This window comes from Callorhinus ursinus, unplaced genomic scaffold (assembly GCF_003265705.2).
Source record: "Callorhinus ursinus isolate GAN/ISIS: 27379988/994484 unplaced genomic scaffold, GSC_fseal_2.0 scaffold37, whole genome shotgun sequence".
In the NCBI taxonomy this organism is placed as follows: domain Eukaryota; kingdom Metazoa; phylum Chordata; class Mammalia; order Carnivora; family Otariidae; genus Callorhinus; species Callorhinus ursinus.
This window is the reverse complement of record NW_027397099.1, coordinates 14,967,307-14,991,485: the sequence shown is the minus strand read 5'-3', so window position 1 is coordinate 14,991,485 and position 24,179 is coordinate 14,967,307. Positions and strand designations below refer to the sequence as shown.

At 51.7% G+C, this 24,179-nt stretch overlaps 2 protein-coding genes across 4 annotated transcripts in view; one reads left to right on the top strand and one right to left on the bottom strand.

Moving 5' to 3' along the window:
* Positions 1–1,809: 1,809 nt before the first annotated feature.
* CCL17 (C-C motif chemokine ligand 17) lies at positions 1,810–4,743 on the top strand. Its single transcript, XM_025889196.2, has 3 exons — positions 1,810–2,207; positions 3,578–3,695; positions 4,318–4,743. The coding sequence occupies exons 1-3, from the start codon at positions 2,138–2,140 to the stop codon at positions 4,427–4,429; spliced, it is 300 nt and encodes a 99-aa protein (XP_025744981.1). The 5' UTR covers positions 1,810–2,137; the 3' UTR covers positions 4,430–4,743.
* Positions 4,744–11,024: 6,281 nt separating this feature from the next.
* Positions 11,025–24,179, bottom strand: part of CIAPIN1 (cytokine induced apoptosis inhibitor 1) — a 16,869-nt gene continuing 3,714 nt past the window's right edge. For 2 of the 3 annotated variants that reach the window (XM_025889097.2, XM_073880244.1), the window contains 8 exons: positions 22,648–22,830; positions 21,867–22,019; positions 20,257–20,333; positions 18,179–18,347; positions 16,699–16,772; positions 15,747–15,862; positions 12,509–12,590; positions 11,025–11,983 (listed from right to left, as the gene is read on the bottom strand). In XM_025889097.2, coding sequence (XP_025744882.1) covers positions 11,873–11,983; positions 12,509–12,590; positions 15,747–15,862; positions 16,699–16,772; positions 18,179–18,347; positions 20,257–20,333; positions 21,867–22,019; positions 22,648–22,804 — 939 coding nt within the window. In that variant the 5' untranslated portion in view covers positions 22,805–22,830 and the 3' untranslated portion in view covers positions 11,025–11,872. The remainder of the gene's footprint in view (positions 11,984–12,508; positions 12,591–15,746; positions 15,863–16,698; positions 16,773–18,178; positions 18,348–20,256; positions 20,334–21,866; positions 22,020–22,647; positions 22,831–24,179) is intronic. The other variant, XM_073880245.1, reaches the window with a different exon arrangement.

Below are 24,179 nucleotides of genomic sequence, written 5' to 3'. Positions count from 1 at the left end.
GAGAAGCCACTGGGCAGAGAGCCTGAAGGACGGAGAGGGTCAGGAGATACTCCACCCACAAGGGGCAGCATCGGCAGAGAAATCCTCTGCCCCTCCTGGGACCCAGGCCCTCCCCAACCACCTCGGGGTGTTTGCATCTCCTCTGAGCCCAGGTCTTCCCCAGGCCAGAGTGGTCTTCTCCCAGGCAGGCTCACGAGGGCACCAGCACCCCTTCCCCAGTCCAGGCTGGCCTCCTCTGACTCCTCAGGATGGGGCCTGCTCGGTGCTTCTCTGTTTGGGGTGGAGGTTGTCCCCACTTTGTGCAGGAAGCTGGGTGCCCAAGATGAGCACAGGCAGGAAGACCCTACTCCCCTCCCATCCCCTCTGCTGCACATGCAAATTGCAGCCTGTCCCAGAGACAGGAAGAATGGCCCAGCCAAACAGGCTGGGGGCAAAAAACCCCCCTGGCTGTGGCTTGAGGAGTGGGGGACATGACCCTAAGAGAAGCAAGGAAATGCTGGTGTGAGAGCCACTGAGAGGACCAAGCTATGTCAGATCTGCCGTTTTGGTGGGGCCCCCTGGGACAGTCCAAACATCCCTCTACTAGTGATGACGTGAGGCCCAGAGAGGGTCTGTGCGTTGCCCAAAGGCACACAGCAAGACGGTGACAGACGATCCTGCCCAGGGGACGCCCTGCCGTGGACAGGGCACTCCCCTGGCCAGGACGAGAAGGGGACCCAGCCTGCCAAGGTGGCCCTGGGGGGGGGGGGAGGAGGAGGAGCCCTGCGAGGACTGGCGGGTGACAGTCTGAGCACCACCCCTCCCCCCATCGGGGTGGCTTTCCACAGACAGCACCTGCTGTGGTCACCATCCCTGCTGATGAAGTTGTAACAATGGTCCCAGGTTGACAGAGCCGGCTGTGGCGAGAGGAACACGTGCATCCCATGGCGCAGGCCCGGGTGTCATCTGAGCGGCTCCTGGCCACTCGGGGACAGAGCAGAGCTGGGCCCGGGTCCCACCTGTCAGAACCAGGGTCCGGGGTCACCCTGCTGAGATGCTGCCACCTGGAAGCGGGCATGGGAAGGGCCCAGGGCCCGGATGACTTTGGTTGTGGGTGCTTCTCCAAGCTGGGCCCTGAACCACAGGAGACCAGAGCCTGACAGGTTTTAATCACCATTTAGTCCAAATGGGCCACAGCATCCCTGCATCGGGCCCTTCTCCCTCCTGGGGAAGGGACTCCTAACACCCGGCCCAGGGAAGCCCGGAGCAGACCATTGGCCATTTTCTCTGGTGGCCAGGGGAGGGGCCCGATGCAGGGATGCTGTGGCCCATGGTGCATGGAAAGTCTGCTCACGGCTCACGTTGGACCCTGACCACATGTCCACTGCAGACTGGGCCCTCACAGATCGCTGCCACCCGGGGTGAGGGGCCCCATGTTGGGTAGCTGGGCTTCCCGATCCATAGAGGGGCTAATTTGGACTAAATGGTGATTAAAACCTGTCAGGCTCTGGTCTCCTGTGGTTCAGGGCCCAGCTTGGGGAAGCACCCACAACCAAAGTCATCTGGGCCCTGGGCCTTTCTCAGAATGAGTGGAGCTGGGGTACGCCCTGAAAGACGCCCTGTGCCCATGCAGCCTGCTGAGCCCCCACCCCCACCCCGGAGGCCCGCCTGGAGCCCGGGAGCTCCTCCAGGCCCAGGCTAGGCAGCCCCTCGTGGCTCCTCTCTTGCCGTCCCCTTCCCCCTCCACACATACAGGACACAATGCTCGAAGGAGGCTCACTAGCCTCAGGGCAGAGGCCAACCCGGTTTAGGATAGAGGCTTTTCAGTTCTGCTTAATAGAGGAACCAAGAAATGTCCCTGTGAAAGGAGAAGTATGTCACTGTCATGGCCCCCGGACACACATACCCCACCTCTGTCCCCGACGGAGTGTCCATTCTCTGGAAAGCCACAAACATTCCAAGATTCGACTTGTGCTGAATCATCTCAAAATCTTCAGACTCCACTGGTGTAGTGAAGAATGTCTGGGGGAGGTGACAGGAGGTGGGGCAAGATCCCCAAAGAGGTTAAATAGGTCACCTCCATACTTGGCTGCCATCCTCACCTCCCCCCGAGCAGAAGGACCTACACTCACAGGTCCTCTCCTGGGCTCCTGGCACCATGACTCCCCTGAAGATGCTGCTCCTGGTCATGCTCCTCCTGGGGGCTTCTCTGCAGGTCACCCACGCAGGTGAGAGCCGAGGAGAGGTGGCCTGGGTCAGGAGGGGCAGGGGCACCAAGATCATGGCTGCAGTGCCCACTGTTTATGCATTAGTGACAGCCCAGCTATTCCTCCAGGGACGGGGAGGCTGGCAGCAGTAGGATTTTGAGGGAGGCGTTCAAAGGAAAAGGGTGAGGCATAGGGAGGATGCCACCCCAGAGCTTGTGGATCGGCTCAGTGAGGAGCAAAGTGCTGGCCCGTCTCTCTCTGCAGTGACTGAGAGCCAATGACCTGGGTTGGGTTTTGACAGCGGACCATGACCTATACTCGGAAGCATTGGTTAGCGGCTGTTTTATTCCCGGGTCTTTCTCGACACTGAGGGCATCAGCAGGAAGGCAGGAGCGCCGGTTCCCAGAGCACGTGAAGGGAGAGCTGTCTATCCGCAGGCGGAAGAGAAAGGCCGAAATAAGACAGCCAAGGTGGGAACACGGCTGTAGCGCCCCACTTGGCCACAGCGCCACAGCCGTCACCCGTGGCTCTCACTTCTGTAAAACGCAGGTCAGGGTAGCTCTGTGAGTTAGTCCAACCCAATTATACCCCCGAGATGGCCGGAGGACAGTTGGGGGCTTCTTAGAAAACACTCGAGCGTAGCATTGATTAAAGCCACGCATCACCGGTTTGCCGATTTGCAAATGTTGGAAACTTTTTCTTGTGCAAAGAGAAGGAAGCTGAGGCCCAGGAAAGTGTTTTTGCACCTTGGGCTTCCATGTAATCATCTGTAAAATGGGGTAGTGGTAGTACCTGTCTCTGGGTGCACCGTGAGGGCTGAATGATCTCCTGCAGGCAGAGGCTCAGCCCAGAGCCTGGCCCAGAGGAAATTCTTGGGTGGTTCCGGGCTGGTATTTGAGTGTGTGCACACACAGATGCACACACATGCAGACACACATAGCCACACATAGACACACACCAATATATACACACAGACTCCTCCAAACACACACAGAGATGTGTGCACACACATACAAACACTCAGGGTCCCCCAGAGCACACAGGAGACCTCACACACACAAGTGTGTCCACACACAGATGCACACACAGACACACACAGACACAAACAGGCAAAGACACACAGAGAGACCTGTGCACACAAACCCTCCCAAACACCCGCACATATATGCACAGAGAGACCTACAAGCCCACAGGGATCCCCAAAGGGCAGACTCCTCAGGTACACAAATGTGCACATACGGACACACACAGACGCTCACAAGACACTCCCCTCTGAGAGACTCCCAAACACACACACGGACCCACTGTGATCACACACACACACACACACACACACACACACACACAAAGTCGCTCACAGACACACCCGCTCCTGCCTCCTTTCTCCATAGTGCAAGGGACCAATGTGGGCCGGGAGTGCTGCCTCGAGTACTTCAAAGGAGCCGTTCCTCTCAAAAGGCTGAAAATGTGGTACAAGACCTCAAGGGACTGTCCCAAGAAAGCCATTGTGTAAGTGTGCCCGGCCCCCTCCCCTTTCCCCCTAGCTGTGCTCCTAGGAGCTGAGTCTGGGAGAAGGTGGCCCCTAGAGCTCCCAGAAGGGCCACTGGGGAGAGGAGAGAGTGGGGACTTCGTGGCCCCCTTCCCACCCCGACCCTGCTCCTCACAGCAGCTCCTGCACCCCACTCTGTGAGTCCCAAAAGGCCCCAGGCCATGAGGTTCAACCTCTTCACCGATTTATGGGGAAACTGAGGCCCCGAGAGACAGGGCAGCCTCATGTCACACCGGCACTCAGAGTGACCGCTGTGGTCACTTCCCACAGCTTGGACCTGAGCTGGGCGCCTCCTGGGCACCCCTAGTTCCTAGGCTTTCGATGGAAGTGAGCGAGCTGAAGTGGGGGGGCAGAACGTCCTGCAGTCCTGGCTCCCTGGGAAGGACTGGCAGGGACCTTGGGAGTCAAGACCACTGCCGGCAAGCCTGATGTCCCAGATCTGTCACCGAGGTGCTGTGTGTGACTCCAGGTGCTCCTCTTGGGGCCTCAGGGTCCTGGTCAGTGCAGAGCAAGGCTGATCCCAGGGCTCCGGAAGGCCTTCTTGCCCTGACACCTGCTGACGGGTTCCTCTCTCTCGTGTAGGCTTGTAACTGTCCACAACAAGTCCATCTGTTCAGACCCCAAGGACACGAAGGTGAAGAAGGCAGTCAGATATTTAAAAAGCATGCGGCACCCTGGGCTCCAAGAATCCTGATTTCTGCCTGGACCATTTGGAGACCTCCAGCCTCAGTGTTCACTACCCCAACCCCGAGCTGCCTGAGTCCAGGGGAGGTCCTACAAGGACAAAGGGGACCCTGCCCCCTTTTCTGGACTGGAACCATAGCAGAAAGAGCCCAGATTAAAGTCTCTCCTTCGTGGATACCTGGGTGGCTCAGTCGGTTAGGCGTCTGCCTTCGGCTCAGGTCATGATCCCGGGGTCCTGGGATCGAGCCCCACATCGGGCTCCCTGCTCAGTGCGGAGTCTGCTTCTCCCTCTGCCACTGCCTCTGCCTCTTCCCTCTGCTCGTGCTCTCTCAAATAAATAAATAAATAAATAAAATCTTAAAAAAAAAAAAAGAAAAAGTCTCTCTCTTCATACCTTAGTCTGGGTCAGTGTGTTCTGGCCACCCAGTCTGTCACACTGGAAGAACATCTGGTCCTGCCCCGTCCAGGCCAGAAAGGGAAACTTGAGGCTGAGAGGGGGACATGGCCACTGCAGACCACACATGAGGGGTGAGAGACAGTCCTGGTGAGAGAGGCCCAGGCCGGGGAGCTGGCGGTGTCCGAGGGATGAGCGCAGTCTCCAGGAGGCCTTCCCCAAGAAGCTGCCCCTCGGGTTCTCTCTCTTGCTCTGATTCCTCCTGCTCTTAGAGACCAGAGGGCAGCCCGCTGTGATGGGGTTGTTCTCCCAGATGACCACTGTGCGGGTCTGTCAGTCCTGGCTCCTCCGTTAGAGGGGAGCTCCATGAACCACCCTGAGCGCCCCACAGCCTAAGTGCTAAGAAGGATGGGGGATGGGGAGGTGATGAACTCCCTACCCCCAGACGGCTCTGAGCCAGCCCAAGTCAGGGCCCGAGCCATAGTGTGCTAGGTGTGGGGGAAACAGGGTTTTGGGGTTTTAGTTCTGTCCCACTCTCCTGACCAGCCAAGGCCTCATGGCTTCTCTCTCTGGGATGCACTCTGGGGGCAGGGGCAGAGGGTCCTTCTCTTCCTAGGATTCTGTGATCCGCACTGAGGGCTGCCAATTTTGCGTTATTTTCAGCTGTTTTGCCTCCTGTTGCCCCCTTGTGGTCAGTCGTCTTATTGCAGGCCAGATGACGGACCCAAGCCCACTTTCTAGTAGGAGCAGGAGTAACACAGGACAAACAACAATCATAATGAGGCTGATGATGGTGAACTGGCTTCTTTGTGAACCCAGGGTCTCCTCGACCATAGGTGGGCTCTTCCCCGGCCCTGATCCCGAGGAGAATCCCTCCAACAACTACTGCCTTGGACCCGGAATCCTGGGGGCAGCTCTGTCTGAGGTCTTCTGGATCCACGGGGAGGGGCCGGCTGGGGAGTGGAGGAAAAAACAATCTCCAAATAGAGGGAGGCAAGAAGGAGCTCCTGTGACAGCAGGGGGAGAACAAGGGCTGGGGTCCAGATCCCTCACCTTTGCAGTCTGGAGCTTAAAGACACTCGAGAGGACGCCAATTTTATTCATGTGCAAAGCATTTTAAAAGCAGCAAAACCTTTTTGTCTGAGTGAAATCGTCCTCAGAGGCCCGTCTGTAAGCTCAGAGGAGTTCAGCTTCGTGGAGAACTGTGAGGATGTTTAACAGCACGATCAGGTTGTAGGGGGGCGGGGTGGGGGGACAAGATGCAGGAGATGGGAGCGGCCACCACGTCCCTCCAAAAAGGGGCCATCTGAAGGAATCGCGACTGGGGGACTCCCCTGAGAGGCGAGAAAGATGACTGGGCAGGGACCAGAGAACAGAGAACATTGTCCCTCCCACCTGGAAAGGGCGTCCCCTCCTTCGACTGAAATCCAGACCCCCTTCGGAGCTCAGCTTGGCTGCACCGACCCTCCGCCAGCTCCCCCCTCCGGCCTCAGCCTCACCTCTACCACACTCTGCCCCCTTTACTATACTTACTGCACCTTTGTCTCACTGGTGAGCTCATGGGGGGCTGGTATTGGGGTGAGGCGACTCAGTACCTGACCCATTTATAAGGGGGGGGAGCGGTGCTTTGTGCATAGTGGACATGTGATTTACACATCTACATCAACCAGCCCCCGGCTGAACTCCACGAGGGGCACGAACAGAGAAAGAGAAATCCCGGAGGAGCCGATGCCGTGAAAACCGGGCTTCAAGCTTGGTCTTGAAGTGGAATTTAGAACTGAGTTGCTCTGCGCTTGGCCACCAGAGGGCGCGTCGCCCCGCCCCGCCCCGCCCCGCCCCGCCCCGCCCCGCCAGATAAAGATCAAGCGGGAGGTGCCTGACCGCCGAGGCGCCCCGCCTCCTCCGCGCGGTCCCCGGGGGCCGGGTCACCCACTTCCGATGGTGGCTGCTCGGGGCTCCGGATCTGGGTGTCTGCCCTTCTCCTGGGGGAGCAGAGGCCCGGAAACCACCAACACTCTGCCTGGGGTTAGCGGGATGAAGAGGAAGAAGCAAAAAACTGGGACGTACAGGGCGGCTCATTCCAGCCGCGACGTGGCCAGCGCCCGGAGCAGCGCGCCAGGGCTCTTCACGCTGTGTTCTCTTAGATTCCGTATTTGCCTCTTTGGCCTCCGGTCCTGACAGGGCTGAAGTCATGGCCGAAGCTAGTTACACCTCCCCTGCGTTCCAGCTTTGGAAGGCACGCGAAAATCACACGGCAGACTCTCCAACCAACCTGGAGCTCATTCCCCTAAAGGCCTCCTTTCTGTACGTCACACCGCAGACCACTGTGTCCCCTGCCCCAGATCACCCGGGGCCGGGGACCAGACCACTAGGGACGGCCCCCTGTCCGAAGCCTGTCGGAATTATTCACCGTAGCCCACCCTCAGGAGTTTCCCCTGCCCGGCGGTGCTTTTCCCACGCGGACCCCAATAAAAACTGCGACCTCTCTGTTCTCTCCTCTGCCCCAAGTGGTGGCCCACGGCTCCTTCTCTTGGGAAGTGTCAGTAGTCCGACTAGCACTGACCTCTCTCTGTCAACGCAGTCTCCTACATAAACTAAAACCCCACAGGTACATTTTCACACAGAGGTCAGGGACCTGCCCTTTATCTGCTCTGGTCCTGACTGGCTGTGGGGTCTTGACACAATCACTCCATCTTCCTGGGCCTGTTTCTCCCTTAAAATGATGAAATCGGACCCTTCTCTGATGGGCTTGAGGATGTGCCCAGTCAAGAGAATGAGGGCTTATAGTCTGCTGCTTTTCCGCTCCCACATTGCCCGTAGGGGATCAGAGTCTGAGAAAACCTGCAGTTTCCTCCTCACTGAACCAACATTTTATTGATTTGTAAAACCTGCCTATTAATCAAGACTAATTACTTGTCTCTCATATATGTAATAAATATGTTTCCCTAGTTTATTAGGTTTTAGCCCTTGCCCATCCCTCCACCTTTAGATCGAAGTGTTTACTAGTTCTATAATAAAACTTTTTGATCATGAAAAAAGGGGGGGGCATGCTCAGTGCATATATGCCCATGTTCATAGCAGCACTCTCCTCCATAGCCAAGAGATGGAAGCGGCCCAGATGTCCATCAGGGGATGCGTGGATACACAGTGGCGTGTACATACAATGGAATATTATTCAGCCACAGAAAGGAGTGAGTACTGATAGGTGTTACAGGGGGATGAACTTTGAACACACGCCAAGAGAAGCCACACACAGAAGGTCACCCACTGTATGAGTCCATTCATATGAAATGCCCAGAACAGGGGCCCGTCCCCAGAGACAGACTGCAGATGGGTGTTGCCGGGCGCAGGGGGGATGGGGGAGAAAGCCCAGATGTTGGACAGGCACAGGGCTGCCTTTGGGGGTGATGGAAACGTTTGGGACTAGACAGAAGTGATAGTTGCACAACATTGTGGGTGCACTGTTCCCATTAAAATGGTTCGCTTTATGTTATGTCGATTTGACTTCAAAAAAAGGGGGGGCAAGCTTCACATAAGCCCTTTTCTGCAGAGAAACTCTATAGAAGCAGCATGGGGGTGCCGGGCATCACCTTCAGGAGAGAGAACCCCTCTGGGGAGCGCAGAGAAGGAACGAGGCCACACAGCTGTAACGCTTCAGGTACTGAAGAACGGAGTTGATCTGAATGAAAAACAACGAATCCAGCTGTGTTACAGGGTATCTCCCCCTATTTGAAGACTGGCCTAAGGTACAAGACAAAATGTTTAAGGGAAGGTCGACGAAGAGAGAAGGGAGAAAGGGAGGGACTTAGCGCCTCGGAGCCCCGCTGAGCCTAACCCGGCTTCCGGGTTGTTGCAGGGCTTCCTCACAGGTGTAGCCGCGGGCGGTGTGACCGGTGAGCGGCCCGCACCCGCCCCGCCCGGAAGCGAGGCCGCCCGGGGCTGCGTGGAGCCTCGCGTCCCTCGCCCGCGGTCCCGCCGGGGTGGGGGGGCGCGCGCCCCGCGTCCCCGCCAGCTCTGTCACTGGGGCCGGGACAGCCGCGGAAGCAAGGACAGACTGAGGGCACCGAGAAGACAGCACAAGCACAAACCAGCAACTTTTCAAGACCACAAAAACCTTCATTGCGGTTGTGTAACGGAGAGCGCCACCTTGTTTCAGAGGTAAGGGAATTGAGATCGCGCCGCCCGCCGCCCGCACAGGTCCAGGGGCCGCAGCTAAGAAAACGCTTATTTTTTAAAAAAGATTTTATTTGTTTGTTTATTTATTTAGAGCGCACGAGCACAAGCAGGGGGAGGGGCAGAGGGAGAGAGAGAAAATCTAGCGGACTCCCCGCCGAGCGCGGAGCCGGACGCGGGGCTCGGTTCCACGACCCCGAGGTCAGGACCTGAGCCGAGATCAAGTGACCCACGCTCCACTGACTGAGCCACCCATGCACCCCGGAAAACAGTTATTTTTAGAATTGAACGTTCTGTGCCACTTTTGCCTTCAACGTAGAGACCCACTCTTGCTTGCTTTCTGGAAACTTCCTGGAATTGTCTCTTTCCATGAAGATTCTGGGATACTGTGTTTCTTTTACCTTCTCTGATGAATCGTTGTCTCGCTGCTCCTTTTTCCCTCTTCATGTCCATCTCATTTTGGTTCGTTTTCTTATTCCTGTCCTCGCTGCCCGTTTTTAGCACTCTCTGTTCTTCCGAGTGCTCTCTCCTTCACGGCCACTTCCCCGCTGGGGTTTTAATGTTTCTTGCCTCAGCTCTGCGGGGTAGGGTCTGCCACCGGAATCCCTCCCCCTTTATGCCTTAGGAATCATGCCCTTGGGCTCTTGTGTCTCTGTGGCGTACCTCATCCATGTGTGATCCGCAGCAAGTTCTTTTGGCCACAGATAATATCCATCTGCTTTGTTATTGTTAGGATTAGCGTTGGTTCCACTTTTACAATTTTGAATGGAATTTTAACTGTGCCAATTATTTCCTGGAGGTTCGTGTCAGAGAGGTGCAGGACCGCGTTCTGGGCGAGCAGGCGTTCTCCTTAACACGCAGGTTTTACGTGTGGGTTTTCCTAGTTTTTTGTTTGTTTTGGGTTTTTTTTTTTTTTTTTTTTTAGAGAGGGAGAGAGAGGTGGGGGTGAGGGGGCCAGGGAGAGAATCTTAAGCAGATTCCACGCTCAGCACAGAGCCTGACGTGGGGCTCGATCTCTGAGATCATGACCGGAGCCGAAACCAAGTGGATCGCCTAACTGACTGAGTCACCCAGGCATCCCTTCCTAGTTTTTTTTTTTAATGAAATTTCTTATAAATACAAAAGTAGATAATGTATACGTAAGGTATACAAACCGGTAATAAACACCCGTATAGCCACCAGCCACCTTAATAAACAGAACCTTCCTTCTGCTTAGAAGCCCCATTTCCTCCTCAACAGAATGTCATCTTCCCATCAACCTCGAGACAATTGTTCCTGCATTTTATTCTTCTTGATTTCCCTTAGTTTGTCACGTGTGTGTATACATAGTATATAGACTATATATCCCTCCCATTGATGCATCTTGTGTTTTCAAACCTTGCGCTCTACGGGAAAGGTCACACACCGCACACGCACTCTCCTGTAATTTGCTCTGGCGGCTCTCCGTGGGAGACCCCGCCGCACCGCCGGGCACAGCTCCAGCACACCATTTTCCACCATGTGATGACACAACTCGTTCATCCATCTTGTTAAAGGCCATTGGGACTATTTCCAGGTTCTTGCTGTTACAAATACCATTTTTTGTCTTCCAGTGCATGCGGAAAAGAACTTCTCTAGGGCAGTGATTCTCAATCCTGGACGCATTTTTTTTTTTTTTTAAGATTTTATTTACTTATTTGACAGAGACCGCGAGAGGGAACACAAGCAGGGGGAGTGAGAGAGGGAGAAGCAGGCTTCCCGCGGAGCAGGGAGCCCGGTGAGGGGGCTCGACCCCAGGACCCTGGGGCCATGACCTGAGCTGAAGGCAGACGCTTAACGACTGAGCCACCCAGGCGCCCCTCTTTTTTTTTTAAGTAATCTCTATGCCCAACATTGCACTCAAGCTCAGGACCCCAAGATCAAGAGTCGCATGTTCTAGTGACTGAGCCAGCCAGGTACCCACCCAAATCCTGGTCTCTTAAATCCATACGATCTCTCCGACTATTTGGCAAGATCAATTCCAGTCTGTGTGTGTGAGTAACAAAGAGAATGAGAGGTCTCTTGGTCAGAGAGATTTATTGTTGTTTCAGATTTCTGTCCTGCTTCCTTTAAATCCTTATCAACCTGGTCTCTTCTCAAGTAGATGAAGAGGCGCTGATCCTTAGGTGTAGGACTGGCCCCACTGGTGTGACACCAAGTCTCTTCAATAAAGAAAGTTTCGTGGTCCAAGCTGCGCGCAGATGACCGTGTCAGACATCACACACGCACACACACGCACACACACACACACGCCCCTCCCCACAACGGACGTGCTGAAGTACACGACTCTAATAACTGACAGATACAATACAGTGAAACAGGGGTGAGGTGGGGATGGGAGGGAGAGAGGGATGCGGGGTGTGATCACAGCAACCGACGGGTGAGTCCCTCGGTGTCGCGAGGAGGCCACGAGACACGTGACTCCCGTCACCAACAACTGCATGTTGAGGAGACCGCCACCTCTGGACGACCGCTAGTGGCACTACTGCTGAGCTTGGAAGTGGGGCGGGGGCCCTCTTTGTCCCAGAGCGTTAATACTCCCAGGTGTCTGGGCTCTGAATGACAGGTCAGCACTGACGTCGGGGGAGTGGCCTCTTCAGGACGCGCGCCCCAACAGGAGGTGCAGAAACAGGTCCCCCCACTCGGAGTAACCAGGCCCCGTGACACTCAGGCCTTTTGGTGCATAGCTGCACCGCACACCACCGCACCCCAGAGCCCGCTCCTCTCTGTTTACCAAGCACGCTCCCTGCAAAGAGCAAGCAAATGAGAGAGCGAGCAAATGCAGAGGAGGTGGGAGGAACCACAGCGGCGGGACTGGAGGGACGGGAGTCGGCCGGAGGAGCGGATGCGCACCGGGTCAGGTCCCTCCTAGGCGTCACTGAGGTTGTTGCTGCTCAGGAGCACCTGCTCCCCGGGTCTGAAGGCCGGCATCCCGAGGTAGGGGCAGCTGGCGCAGCGGAAAGCGTCGCCCAGGTAGCACTGTCGAGAGAAGAGACGATCACACGGGGAAGGTGAGGGTCCGCGCGTCCCACATACATGGGCAAGAAAGGGACCCCTGAGTTCGTAGCACGGCCACAGTGGCCTGATGAAAACGGCTGGCTGCGTATGTGGGTCCAACTGAAACCCAAATACTAAGAGTTTTTAAGAGCTTTGGTTTTAGGAAAAGCAGTGATCTAGAGAAGTTCCTTAGGAGACTGTGTTTCTGTATTCCCAGCAGTTCAAATCATAGCCGAGCTCAGCCAAATGGCTGAGTGGCATCAGGCCACTCTAAGGTCGGAAGGATGGGGCCAAAAACAAATGACAGGAGCCTCCCCTATGGGCAGTGAGCATGCTAACCCCTCCCGGGAGATGGCCTCTCCCCTATACACACATTCTCACATATTTACCCATTATTAAAATATTTGGGCAGCAACTCAGAGCTGGAGCTAGTCTGTGTTGGGCTTAAGAGGAGGGCCAATACCACCGGGGGTTTTGTGAATACTGAGTAACGATCCAGATACTTACATTTCCACAAGCCGACTTGGGCTGGGAGCTCGCCTGTTCCCTTGACTTCTCTTTTTCCAGTTCTTCCGCGAGGCCACAGGTGCTGGGGGAAAATCAGGAGCTTGTGAGACTTGCCACCATCCAGGGGCTCCAAGTCCATGACAGAGCCCAAATTCGCTCTAAAACGTCTCTCTTTATACCGGGACGTCTTAACTCACAAACACCCAGAGGGCCAGGCTGACAAGGGAAGCGTGTGAGGCTATTTAGGGAGCCAGAGTGGTGGGCAACAGGAGACCCAGAGGGGAGATGCCCTGTCTACACAGGCTGGCCACTACTCAGCTTCAGCTGATTAATGCTGCGGGGAGAAGCAGATTCGTGTTTCCATTTTCCAAAGCTAAGGACAGAAAAAATTTGAATTTTTACTTGAAATCTCCTGATTTGTGAATGCTGGCAACTTTCACACTTAAAAAAACAGATGATTCAGCAAGCCCACACACCACCAGTTAATAACATTTTACCCCCCTTTTTGTCCATTAAATGAATGCAAAAATACCAACACTGAGGTTTTCAGGTTAAGAGGACAGACTGCAGGCATCTACTTTACTTTCTCTCGAAGGCTCACCGAAACTTCAGTAAAGACCTAACCTGCAAAGAAAGGGACTACGGGAAAGGAAACAGCAGTCAACACAGCGCTGGGAACCTAGCAGGAGGGCGGAGCGGTGACTCCAACTGAGGACAGCCCAACTCCGAGCAGGCGGGGAGGTAGCCACCACCCAGCAGGTGGCCGACTCTCAACCCGCATCACACTCCAAAACCTCCAAAAGAACAGGTAGCACCCGACAGACCCTTCTCCGAGAAATCTAACCACCCCAAAGGGAGAAACCCAAAGGTGCTGACTTTGAGGTGTCCCCCACAGGCCCATTCAGGCTCCCTCACTAAAGCACAGTCAACAAATCCCAGCTCAGGGCTCCCAGCTTTCTGTCCTCCCCTCTTAATCATGGAGACAAGGGCGCTTCCCGGGAGGTAGAAGGCCTCCTAAAAGAAAAAAGCAAGTTAGGGGCCCCTGGGTGGCTCAGTCGGTTAAGTGTCTGCCTTCAGCTCAGGTCAAGATTCTGGGGTCCTGGGATCGAGCCCCACATCGGGCTCCCTGCTCAGCAGGGAGGCTGCTTCTCTCTCTCCATCTGCCCCCCTTCATGCTCTTGTGCTCTCTCGCTTGCTCACTCTCCCTCTCTCTCAAATAAATAAATAAAATCTTAGAAAAAAGAAAAAAGCAAGTTGGAAGAAACAGAGACTATGCAGGGAGGAAAAAAACCTCCAAAGAACTATCACAAACCTCAAGGAAAAGAGAAGAGATCACACCCGCAAAATAAAAATAGGATGCTATACTTAAAAAAAAAAAAAAAAAGGCAAAACAAAAAGAAGGAATCATGGAAATTAAAAATATGAGTAGAAATAAAGTAACTCAACAGAAATTTTGGAGGATAAACCTGTAGAAATTTCCCAGAAAGTAGAGCATAAAGAAAATGTAGAAGCAAAGAAAACGATAGGACCAATTAAAGAGGCCTAACGTCTGAGGAACAGGCCACAGAGAAAGCAAAGAGAGAAGGCAAAACTCACATACAAAATTAAAGAATATTTCCCAAGACATGGGCATGACTTCTAGACTGAAAAGCTGCATTGAATGGTTAGTGCAAAAGATGCGAACAGACCCTTATTCAAGATACATTACAGGGGCGCCTGGGTGGCTCAGTCATTAAGCGTCTGCCTTCGGCTCAGGTCATGATCCCAGGGTCCTGGGATCGAGCCCCGCATCGGGCTCCCTGCTCCGCGGGAAGCCTGCTTCTCCCTCTCCCACTCCCCCTGCTTGTGTTCCCTCTCTCGCTGTGTCTCTCTTTGTCAAATAAATAAATAAAATCTTAAAAAAAAAAAAAGATACATTACAAAATGATACCAGGGATAAAGAAGATTCTACAAACTTCCAGAATGGAAAAAGAGGTCTTACAGAAAGGATCAAGAAACAGAATGGCCTCAGATACCTTTGTATCTGGAAAAAAGACAGAAATGTCTTCAAAATCATGTAAGAAAATTATTTCCAGCCTCTAGATTTCTATACCCAAATGACCATTTATGAGAACAGAAAAAAAACGTTTAGCCACACAAAGTCTGAAAATAAATCTAAAAAAAACCAAGCTGCCTCTCAAGTAGCCTTTCTAAAGCAGCTACTGGAGAATGGGCTCCACCAAAGTGATAGAGAAAACCAAGAAAGCAGCAGGGGCTACAAAAGCCAGAAAAGCTAACGTAGGTCAGAAAGAGGGGAGCCCCGAGGGGAACAGTGCGGGGGACCCCCAGACATCAGCTCTGCCGTGGACAGAGTCGCATGTGCGCACTGGAGTGGGGGCCCAGGAGACGGATGGGCTGACGGCTGCCACTGTCACAAACCAAGCCGCCGTCATACCGTTCTTTGTCCCCGAGTGTAGGCAAGGCAGCCCAGACCCTGTCCGGGGCTTATCTCGACCAAGTGCCCCTAACACTCGGCTTTCCCGTCCCTCCCTGCGCTGATCTGAGGACACGGGTGCTGTGCTTGGCTCCGAGGAGGAGAGCTCCAGCTCCGGTGGGCCTAGAGCAGAACAGCCGGGGCAGCCCACGCCCTCTGAACACACTTCGGCTGGCTGCCCAGTCACCCCGGCGCACCACAGCCCTGCCCAGTGTTCCCTCTGCGCATGCCCTTGCGGTCCCAGAGCTCTGCCACGACTCTCCCTACTGACAGCCCTGGGAGGGACTCCAGGAGATCCTCAAAGCGCCCAGCCCAGAAGATCACTGGGAGCCTTCACAGATGGAGGGGACTGACGTTTCCTTGTCTCGCCAGGGTTGGGCCTCTTACTCCGTTCTTCACAACTCAAGAATATATCACTTGGAGCTTCACACTCGGTGGTAAACTATCAAATAAGCCAGGAATGATTAATACGAACTTGGGAGGATGGTAACCTTTGTGGGGAGAGGGAGCAAGATGCAGCTGAGGAAGCATGGAGAGGTGACTTCTAAGATACTAGTCATGTTTCTGATTCTTAACCTGGGTCATCAGTACACAGCTATTCGTTTTTGTTACTCTTTAAAATGTACCTGATTAATCTACTCCTCCGTATGTATGACACATTTCACAATAAAATAAATATTTCAATAATAGTCAAGTATTATGATTCCTTGAGACTCAGAAGCCACTAGAAGCTGCCCAGCAGACTCTGCTTATGCTAACACTTACCAATTCTTGCAGGCTTTCCTCTTTTTCCCTTCCCCACATGAAGGAGCCCGCAGGGAAGCTGGATCTGGCTTCTTAAAATCCTCTGGATCCAGCAGCTCGTCTGAGTCAATGAGATCCTAGAGAGCGTTTGAAGAAGTTAGTGACACAGTCACGGTCTCTGCTGCTAGATGGCTGAATAAAGGGCTGTGGTAGTGGGTTTCTACGGCCTGTGTAAAGAGGGCATCCACAGACCTACTTTGGGCTGATCATCACGTTCAAGCTGACCACCACAGTGAAGTCAACTATGTCCACAGAAGATGTGCAAGGTTTGAGGGGGCTGGGAAGTAATTTACAGTGTGTAGACAATTCGAGAGTGTGTGGGGGCGGGGAGGGAGCAGGAAGAACAAAAAGAGAGATGTTATATTTATTTATTTGCATATACTAAGGGCTGTCATGTGAAAAAGGGAATAAAATATTTTCTATATAATTCCAGAGAAGACGACAAATAACGGTATATACATTCATGTAATTCTTCGATAGACGTGTGGACAATTCATCTGTAAATTCTACGAGGACATGAACCACGACCTGTTTTGCTATCAGTATAATGTCAGCAGCTGCAGAAATGAAGAACTTTTTAACAGACGGTATTGATCAAAGATGGACAAGGACTGCTTTTAAGACAGTGTGCAGTGACTTGCCCAAATCAAGGAGCCAATAACATATTTTAGCTGACAAACTCTTTTCAGGTTCACACATACCCACCAGAATCTTTAACATATCACATGAAGTGAGAACAAGAAAATCTGTGGGGAAAAGAGATGCCAAAAAAGGATTTTAAAATGCCACCAACGTGAAGTTTCCTTCTCAATCAAAACTGCTAGCCATAGGCAGAGCCGCAACACTGGGCTTTACACCTCCACGTGCAGAGAGGCCACCCCGAAAGCAGTCCACGGACCACAGGCCGACTCACCACGCTCTCATCTTCCATGTCGTTGGCTGACAGGGTCCAGAGCTTGGCCGCGGCAGGGTCCACGGCGGGCTTCACTGAGTCCAACCGATAAAAGGAGAAGAGCTTCGTCAAAGCAGCAGAAACAAACCACAGGCCTACTATGTGCGTGCTTTCTCCTGAGACTCTGGAGAGCACATGGGACTGGGAGTCAGGAGGCTTGGGCCCAAGGCCCAGCTCCACCACTTGGAGCAGGCGTGGCCCGGGCCCAGTCGCTTCGCAGAGACAGACGCCAGTATCTGCTAAGCACCTGCTGTGTGTGCTGTGTGGATTACCTCCTGCTACGACCCTATTAAGGTGAGTACGTGCTCTCCTATTTTATAGATGAGGAAACTGTCTCCGACATTTAGGCCGCTTCTACAGAGCCACAAAGAGGAGTCTGTCCGATGTGCCTGACTTCACTCCACATTGCTCTGTCCTTATCTTAGTCTCCGTCCCTAGAACCTGGGGCTGGTTGTCCTCCCTAGACCTACTGCAGGAGATCGGAAGATCAAGTGGGAAAGTGTGCAAAAGCTTCTGCCTCATGGGAACCTGTCACGTACGAGGAAGCCAGCTCCAGAGCCGGGGGCGGCAGTGTGACGCAAACCGGCGGCAGACGCCAACACTCACCCCTCCCGACCCTGTCTGTGCAGGAAGGGCCCTGAGAGCTGAGCCCAGAGTCAGCGTGGCTGGGCCCTCAGACGGGCCTGGGGTGGGGAGGTGGGGGGGCGGTGAGTGCAGCCCTGAAGATCACTGCTGCAGGGGGAGGCTCAGACCGTCCCTAGGGCAAACTGCTCCTCTGAGCCCTTCCTGCCCATTCCAGAACCATGAATCCAAAGGCTGGGATTCCAGTGGGATTTCTTAAAGATTGTGGCTGGCCAGTCAAGGCAGAGCAGTGTGAATGTATCTGCAAATTTTCTCATACCTCAGAGCTGGGACAATTTCTCTCAATTCGGGAATCATGAAATAGTGATGAGGTGAGGGGGCGGCAAAGGGCAGGTGCAACTTTCTGAGAAGAAATATTTTTACAAGTGGCTTATGCTCCTCAAAGTAAGAAAGGCTGACTTTACTAGCACAGAAAGGACAAGTGGGAAGCGGAGCAGGCCACTCTTACCAACCACGACCACCACTGTGAGATCTCCTGAGGACAACTGTCGTAATTCTGGGGCGTGGAAAGACGTTGTTAGCTAAACCATGTGGCTCAGGCCTCTAGAATCTGGGGGCCTCAGTGTCTTCTGGTGCAGAAGGGGCTGAGCGAGATAACAGCTATCCGTTATTTCACATTTGGATCTGAATATGCCCAGGACAATACAACATTAAACATTCTTCCATTTGGAAATGACAGAAATGAAGGAAGGACTAATCCTCTGGAGACATCACCGCCTCCATCTATTTCTCTGGTTCAACGTCAAAGATGTCCTTCTAGGCCCACCCGGACAGAACAATGTCCCCGGGCCAGTCTTACCTGGAGGAGAAGTCTTCTTGGCAAGAGAAAGCTTCAGTTGACTAGAAGAACCCACTTCAAAGTTGGGTTTTTTGCCTGTGATGCTCACAGAGAGCAAGCTGTCGCTTTGGTAATCCAGGTGTTCTTGGACAGACTGTATCTCTTCGGGGCTCAAGGACTCCCGCTGCAGCTGGAATTCGAGACATCAAAAGGATTAGGCCACACTCTTTCCACAAAATAATGTGGTACTATGCCCACCCGTACAGGCATCAAATACTCATTTCTGTGTTATTAAGCATATGAGCAGGAGATGACAGATGTCACCTCATGCCTCATGTTCAGTTTCTCAGTGATCTGTACCCTAGAGAGTGTCATTTTGTCTATGTGCTTACTTTGAGCCAACCCTCTGGGAAGTTTTAACGTGTTTACCAAATCGCTGTCTATTAGGTACAAGGCACTGTGCCAGTCATTCCACGGGTTGTAATGATTATGAATATAAAGAGGAGTCAGACATGCTGCATAGGATCACAGCCTACAGCAGGGAAGCATGCCCACAATAAACCTAGCAGAAATGAAAGAAAAAAGGCCACAGAGGGAGGGAAATGTTTTCTTGGGAACAGGTAGCAGATGCTAAGGTAGAAAAAAACGGGGGAGGGGCGCCTGGGTGGCTCAGTTGGTTAAGCGACTGCCTTCGGCTCAGGTCATGATCCTGGAGTCCCGGGATCGAGTCCCACATCGGGCTCCCTGCTCGGCGGGGAGTCTGCTTCTCCCTCTGACCCTCTTCCCTCTCGTGCTGTCTATCTCTCATTCTCTCTCTCTCTCTCTCTCGAATAAATAAATAAAATCTTTAAAAAAAAAAAAACTTTAAGAAAAAAACGGGGGAGTGCCACCTCTGTGTCCAACAACTACGGAATGGTTAAATAAATCATAGCCCCTCCATAGCCCTCAATATTGTTACATCTTTAAGAAGAGTGAGGGGCGGGGCGTCTGCTTTCGGCTCAGGTCATAATCTCTAGGTCCTGGGATCGAGCCCCATATCCGGCTCCTGGCTCAGTGGTGAGCCTGTTTCTCCCTCTGCCTCTCCCCCTGCTTGTGCTCTCTCTCTCTCTCTCTGTCTAATGAATAAAATCTTAAAAAAAAAAAAGTGAGGGGCAATGAGCTCAAGTGGATAAATGTGGAAGATATTTAAAGGTGGGAGAAAAAGCTAGTGATTGAATAATGTCGACATATGACCTCATTTACATTAAAAAAGTATGTCTATCTCTCTTCCTCTCTCTCTCTCTCACACACACACACACACACACACATACACACACCCGTAAATACAAAAAAGGTCTGAGCAGCCACACACACAAAAAATGTATTGGTGACTTCCTCTGAGGGAGGGAAGTGTGAGGAAGGCCTGGAATGTCACTTTCTAATTCTATATTCTTCAGTATTAACTGAATTTATATGAGCATCTCTTAATTTAGATTTAAAAAACAGAAAACCCTAAACGAAAAAGAAAAACAAGAAAGAGTGGGCATAAAGAAACTAAGGCCCTAGGTCATGTTGCAAATCAGTGGTATAACAATTATAATGGTGTTGCACTTACCTCTCACACAAGAAAATTTCAACATCAAAGAAGGATGTAGAAATAGAATCACCTCTATTTAATCTAAATATTTTTACTGAATTGTCAGAAATGGGATAGTCTCACCCAACCCATTCCACCATCCACCAGGTATCTGAGGACGATTCAGGTGCCCGCATTTCACTTGGACCCAGGATTTGTGTCATTAAGGGCCTTGTGTGGCCCTCTCCCTGGCACCGAGGGCAGCACCACTACACCAGTATGGAGACCAGAATGTGCCCCCACCCCCGTGGGCCCACGCGGAGCCTCTTCAAAGGAGAGTTGTTCCAGAGGTTCTGTCCTTTGAGGCATCACGTATCCTACACACAAAGCTCTTCCCAGCTTGCTTCCCAGCCCACGAAACATAGCACACCTCAGCTTCAGGGCGCTACGCCCCTCTGATTCTCTCCAGATCGACTGACAGAGATCCTGGGTGGGGTCACCCAAGCTTTCAAATCCCAGCAAAGAAGGTGGTCGACCAACATACCTCTTTCACTTCCACGAGGCCGGAAAGAGTCAGGGCCGAACCCAGCTTAGAGGTAGTCCTCACTTTGCTATTGTTAACTGCCAAGAGGAAAACCCCAATTAGTGGCTTCGTGGGTCAAACCAGGAAAAATCAAAAAGGCTCCATCCTATTTGGGTCAGGCAGCCATAAAACAGTAACTGTGATGGTATTTTAATTTCACAAATCCCTTTGGTTGTTCAAAGTGCTCTTACCCAAGCCCTTAAGGATCATATAATGATTCCATTGTTATTGTTCCGTATCACCCTTGGCTTCTTGGAAGGACCTTCCCAGGGCTGCTGAACACTGAGTGAGAAGGAGGCTGAGGAACTAAATGTAAAGCACATGAGTGTTCTCGGGCACCCGGGTGGCTCAGATGGTTAAGCGTCTGCCTTCGGCTCAGGTCATGATCCCAGGGTCCTGGGATCGAGTCCTGCATCGGGCTCCCTGCTCCTTGGGAGCCTGCTTCTCCCTCTACCCCTCTCTCTCTCATGAATAAATAAATAAAATCTTTAAAAAAAAAAAAAAAGCACATGAGTGTTCTCTCTGCGAGATTCTGACAAAGAGAGGGGGTGGGCGGCCGCCCACGTACGCTCCCAACACAGAACGCCGGTGTCCACTGTCAATGTCACAAGCTTGTATCTCCACACAATCACCTTTACACATTTCAAAATACTTTCATTCTCTGACTGTATTTACAAATCAAGTCATCACATACAGATGGGAAAGGTTACAAGTTCAGAACTGCATGGCTCTTTGGCAGCTTCACCCACCACCGAGCCAAAAAGAGAGGTTTTTGTTTCCTGGATCCCACCCTTAGTTTCACATGAGTCAGTAATTATGATTCATCACTCTCAGACTTCCAGTCGTTATTTTCTAACTTTTTATTTTGAAATCACTATAGATGCATAAGAAGTTAAAAAAAAAAAAAAAAAAAAAAAAGAAAAAAAAAGGACCCTTCACCTCCTTCCCCCCATAGGAACACCTTCCACAAGTGCAGCACGCTAGGAAGTCTGGGGAATGGTCACTGGGGGTCCGCAGAGCTACCCAGATCTCACCGGTTTCACGGGCACTGTGTGTGTGTGTGTGTGTGTGCGCGCGCGTGGTGGCCTATGAGCACTCCCACAGTCACAAGGAGCCCTCCTGCAACCCCTTTCCAGCCTCACACATCCCCTGCCTCCTATTCCAAACGCCTGGCAATCATCAGTCTGGCCCCCATCCCTAGAACTTTGTTATTCCAAGAATGTTATATGAACAGAATCACGTAGCATGCATCCTTTTGGGATTGGCTGTTTTCCACTCGGCATGATCCAAGTTGTTGCACCAATGAGTGGCTTATTCCTTTTTATTGTTACAAAGTTTTCCATGGCACAGATGTACCACAGTTTAACCATTCAACCCGTTAAAGGACCCAGCTGTTTTCCGCTAGGCAGTCTCCTTCTATTTTACTACCTACTGGGTCAAAGATCACAGTTCCCTCAGATGCGTTGCTGCAGATTTTTATACCAAGGAGAAGGATCACCGAAAGACAGCCCCTGCATACCTAAAGATTCAAGGCTGTTAAATTCTGGTCTTCCAAATGAGGATTTCCTTACCTACAGCTGTCTCTACTGGCTCTCTCAGAAAAAGACTTCCGCCAGGCCGCAGGATCCGGGCCATCTCAGCCAAAATCTCAGCGCTGTGCAGAGTGGTACTTCCAGGAATTACACCCGACAAAATAATGTCAAAGCTAGATTCTTTGTGGGCAGCTGAAAAGAAGGAAGATTCTAATCAGCAATCACCTGGGCCCCTGAGGCAATCTGCCCAGTGCCCCCCCCCAAGACCCCTAATGAACAGCTACCTGTCCAGCAAATGCTATTATACCACCATTACTAGCAAGAGCGCAATGAAGCTTCTGTTCTCCCTTGGCCCTATTAATTTAATATTCTTTTACATGTTCAGAAAAAGAAGCAAAAAAGGAAGCTGGCTGAAGAGTAAGCTTTTTTAAAAAATGTGGACTATCTGGGCGCCTGGGTGGCTCAGTCGGTTAAGCGTCTGCCTTCAGCTCAGGTCATGATCTCAGGGCCCTGGGATCGAGCCCCACATCGGGCTCCCTGCTCAGTGGGGAGTCTGCTTCTCCCTCTGCTCGCGCTCTCTCTTTTGCTCTTTCAAATAAAAAGTCTTTAAGAAAATTTGGGTTATCTAATAAGAAACAACATACTTATATAAATCAACTACACTCTTAAGTCTACCATATCTCAACTGAAAGACAACAGGGTGACCGCCCACTGCCACCGTGTGCCACCCGGAACAAAAATTCAGATAGCAAGGAACCACAGTCCTTACGCTCCCATCAAGCCCCGCAGCCATATAAAGACAATGTGGGGAGGTACTTACATTGCAACAGCTGGTTGATGTTTTCCACAGACACTTGGCCTTCATTGCCGGTTAACGTTTGAAGCTTATCCACCAGATCTTTCAGAGCCTCCACGGGGGATGACTTATCCCAGACCACGGCCACAAACTGGCCAGCTGAGATCCCATAATCTGCCATTCCTGCCGTGCTGATGGACCTAAAACCTACGGGCCAGAGGAGAGTAGGACTGAGCAGAGACAAAAGCACAATTCAATCCCTGAGGTACCAGCAAATTCGATTAGAATCACCACCTAATTCCGACCTTCCACCAGAGCATGCTGACCACATTAGAACATCTTCCTGTAGACACTAGAGAGACTAAAATAATGAACCCATTATTATCTCAAGGATTTATAACCCCAACATTCCCAAACGAGGCAGGCTGCTTCCTTGATGAGAGTCCGGACTTGGCAGTCAAGTAAGGAGGTTGAAGGCACAAAGATTATTTCTGCTTTGATTTGGGACAACTCAGCTTGAGCACAATATAAAACACACAGGACATTAATTAGGCAAAAGTATGACTCAACAAAGAAGGCAAATAAATTGGCAGACATAACGCTACCACCAGCTTAATGTTTTTTCAAAAAAGAGACAACATATTTAAATTTGGCCAACTGAATAATGATATTTTCCCTTTCAGCAAAATATGAAAACTCAATCCCATTGAATCTGCAACGATCAATAGTCCCTACCGTGACTTTCTGTCACATTTACTATTACCCAGGCTGTTCAAAGCACCTTGCATACATTATCCCAGCTGAACCTTGGCACAACCTTAAACTCGGTATTATTCCCATTTTACAGACAGAAAACGGAAGCCATTGACTTTGCCGGGTCACACAACTAGTAAATGTGGGATAAAGCAAGACCTGGAATTTTGAGTCCAAATCCATGGGGTTGTAAAGCCCATGCTTTTAACCTCCGGAGATCCCTGCCCACTGCCCCCACCATGGGTCAACTTTCTCTTCCACTTGATACAGGGAGGAGTATAGAATGTGCTCATGATGCAATTAGGTCAGGCGATAGCATTCTACTTAGTTCTTACTTTCTTTCTTCAACATGAATGCCATCAAGTGCCCAACTTAAAATAGCTCTAATAAATGGTATTAACAGCAGAAGCCACGGTAGACGAGTCAAGCATGGCTCAGTCTCGTGCTGAACACTTCTTCTGCAGAAGTTGCTAACAAGGTCACAAGGATGCCACCACAGACACTCTGGGACTGAATTTAAGCCACGTCTGTTACCCCCTTCCTTCTTCAAAAATATTCACTTCAAATGACTGGCTCCTCTGTCTACAAAACGTGGCCAAGTTAGCCAGCCATCCTTAAATACCACAGTACTTTGATTCTGTCATCCAGTTCCTAAAGACACGTCCTTTCTAGAGAGAAACCAAAGCTCATTCTTCTGGAATCAGGTCCTCCAAAATCTGCTCTCTGTACCTCCCATCTCTCCAAAGTGAATCCCTCCTTGTTCTATGAAAAACCTCTGCATTTTTGCTTCAATCATGCCTTTT

Bases quoted from the DNA above. Each gene is read 5' to 3' on its own strand.
- CCL17 (XM_025889196.2), top strand. From the start codon at position 2,138: ATGACTCCCCTGAAGATGCTGCTCCTGGTCATGCTCCTCCTGGGGGCT. The intron at 2,208-3,577 runs GTGAGAGCCGAG...CTTTCTCCATAG, and splicing joins TCTGCAGGTCACCCACGCAG to TGCAAGGGACCAATGTGGGC. The intron at 3,696-4,317 runs GTAAGTGTGCCC...TCTCTCGTGTAG, and splicing joins TGTCCCAAGAAAGCCATTGT to GCTTGTAACTGTCCACAACA.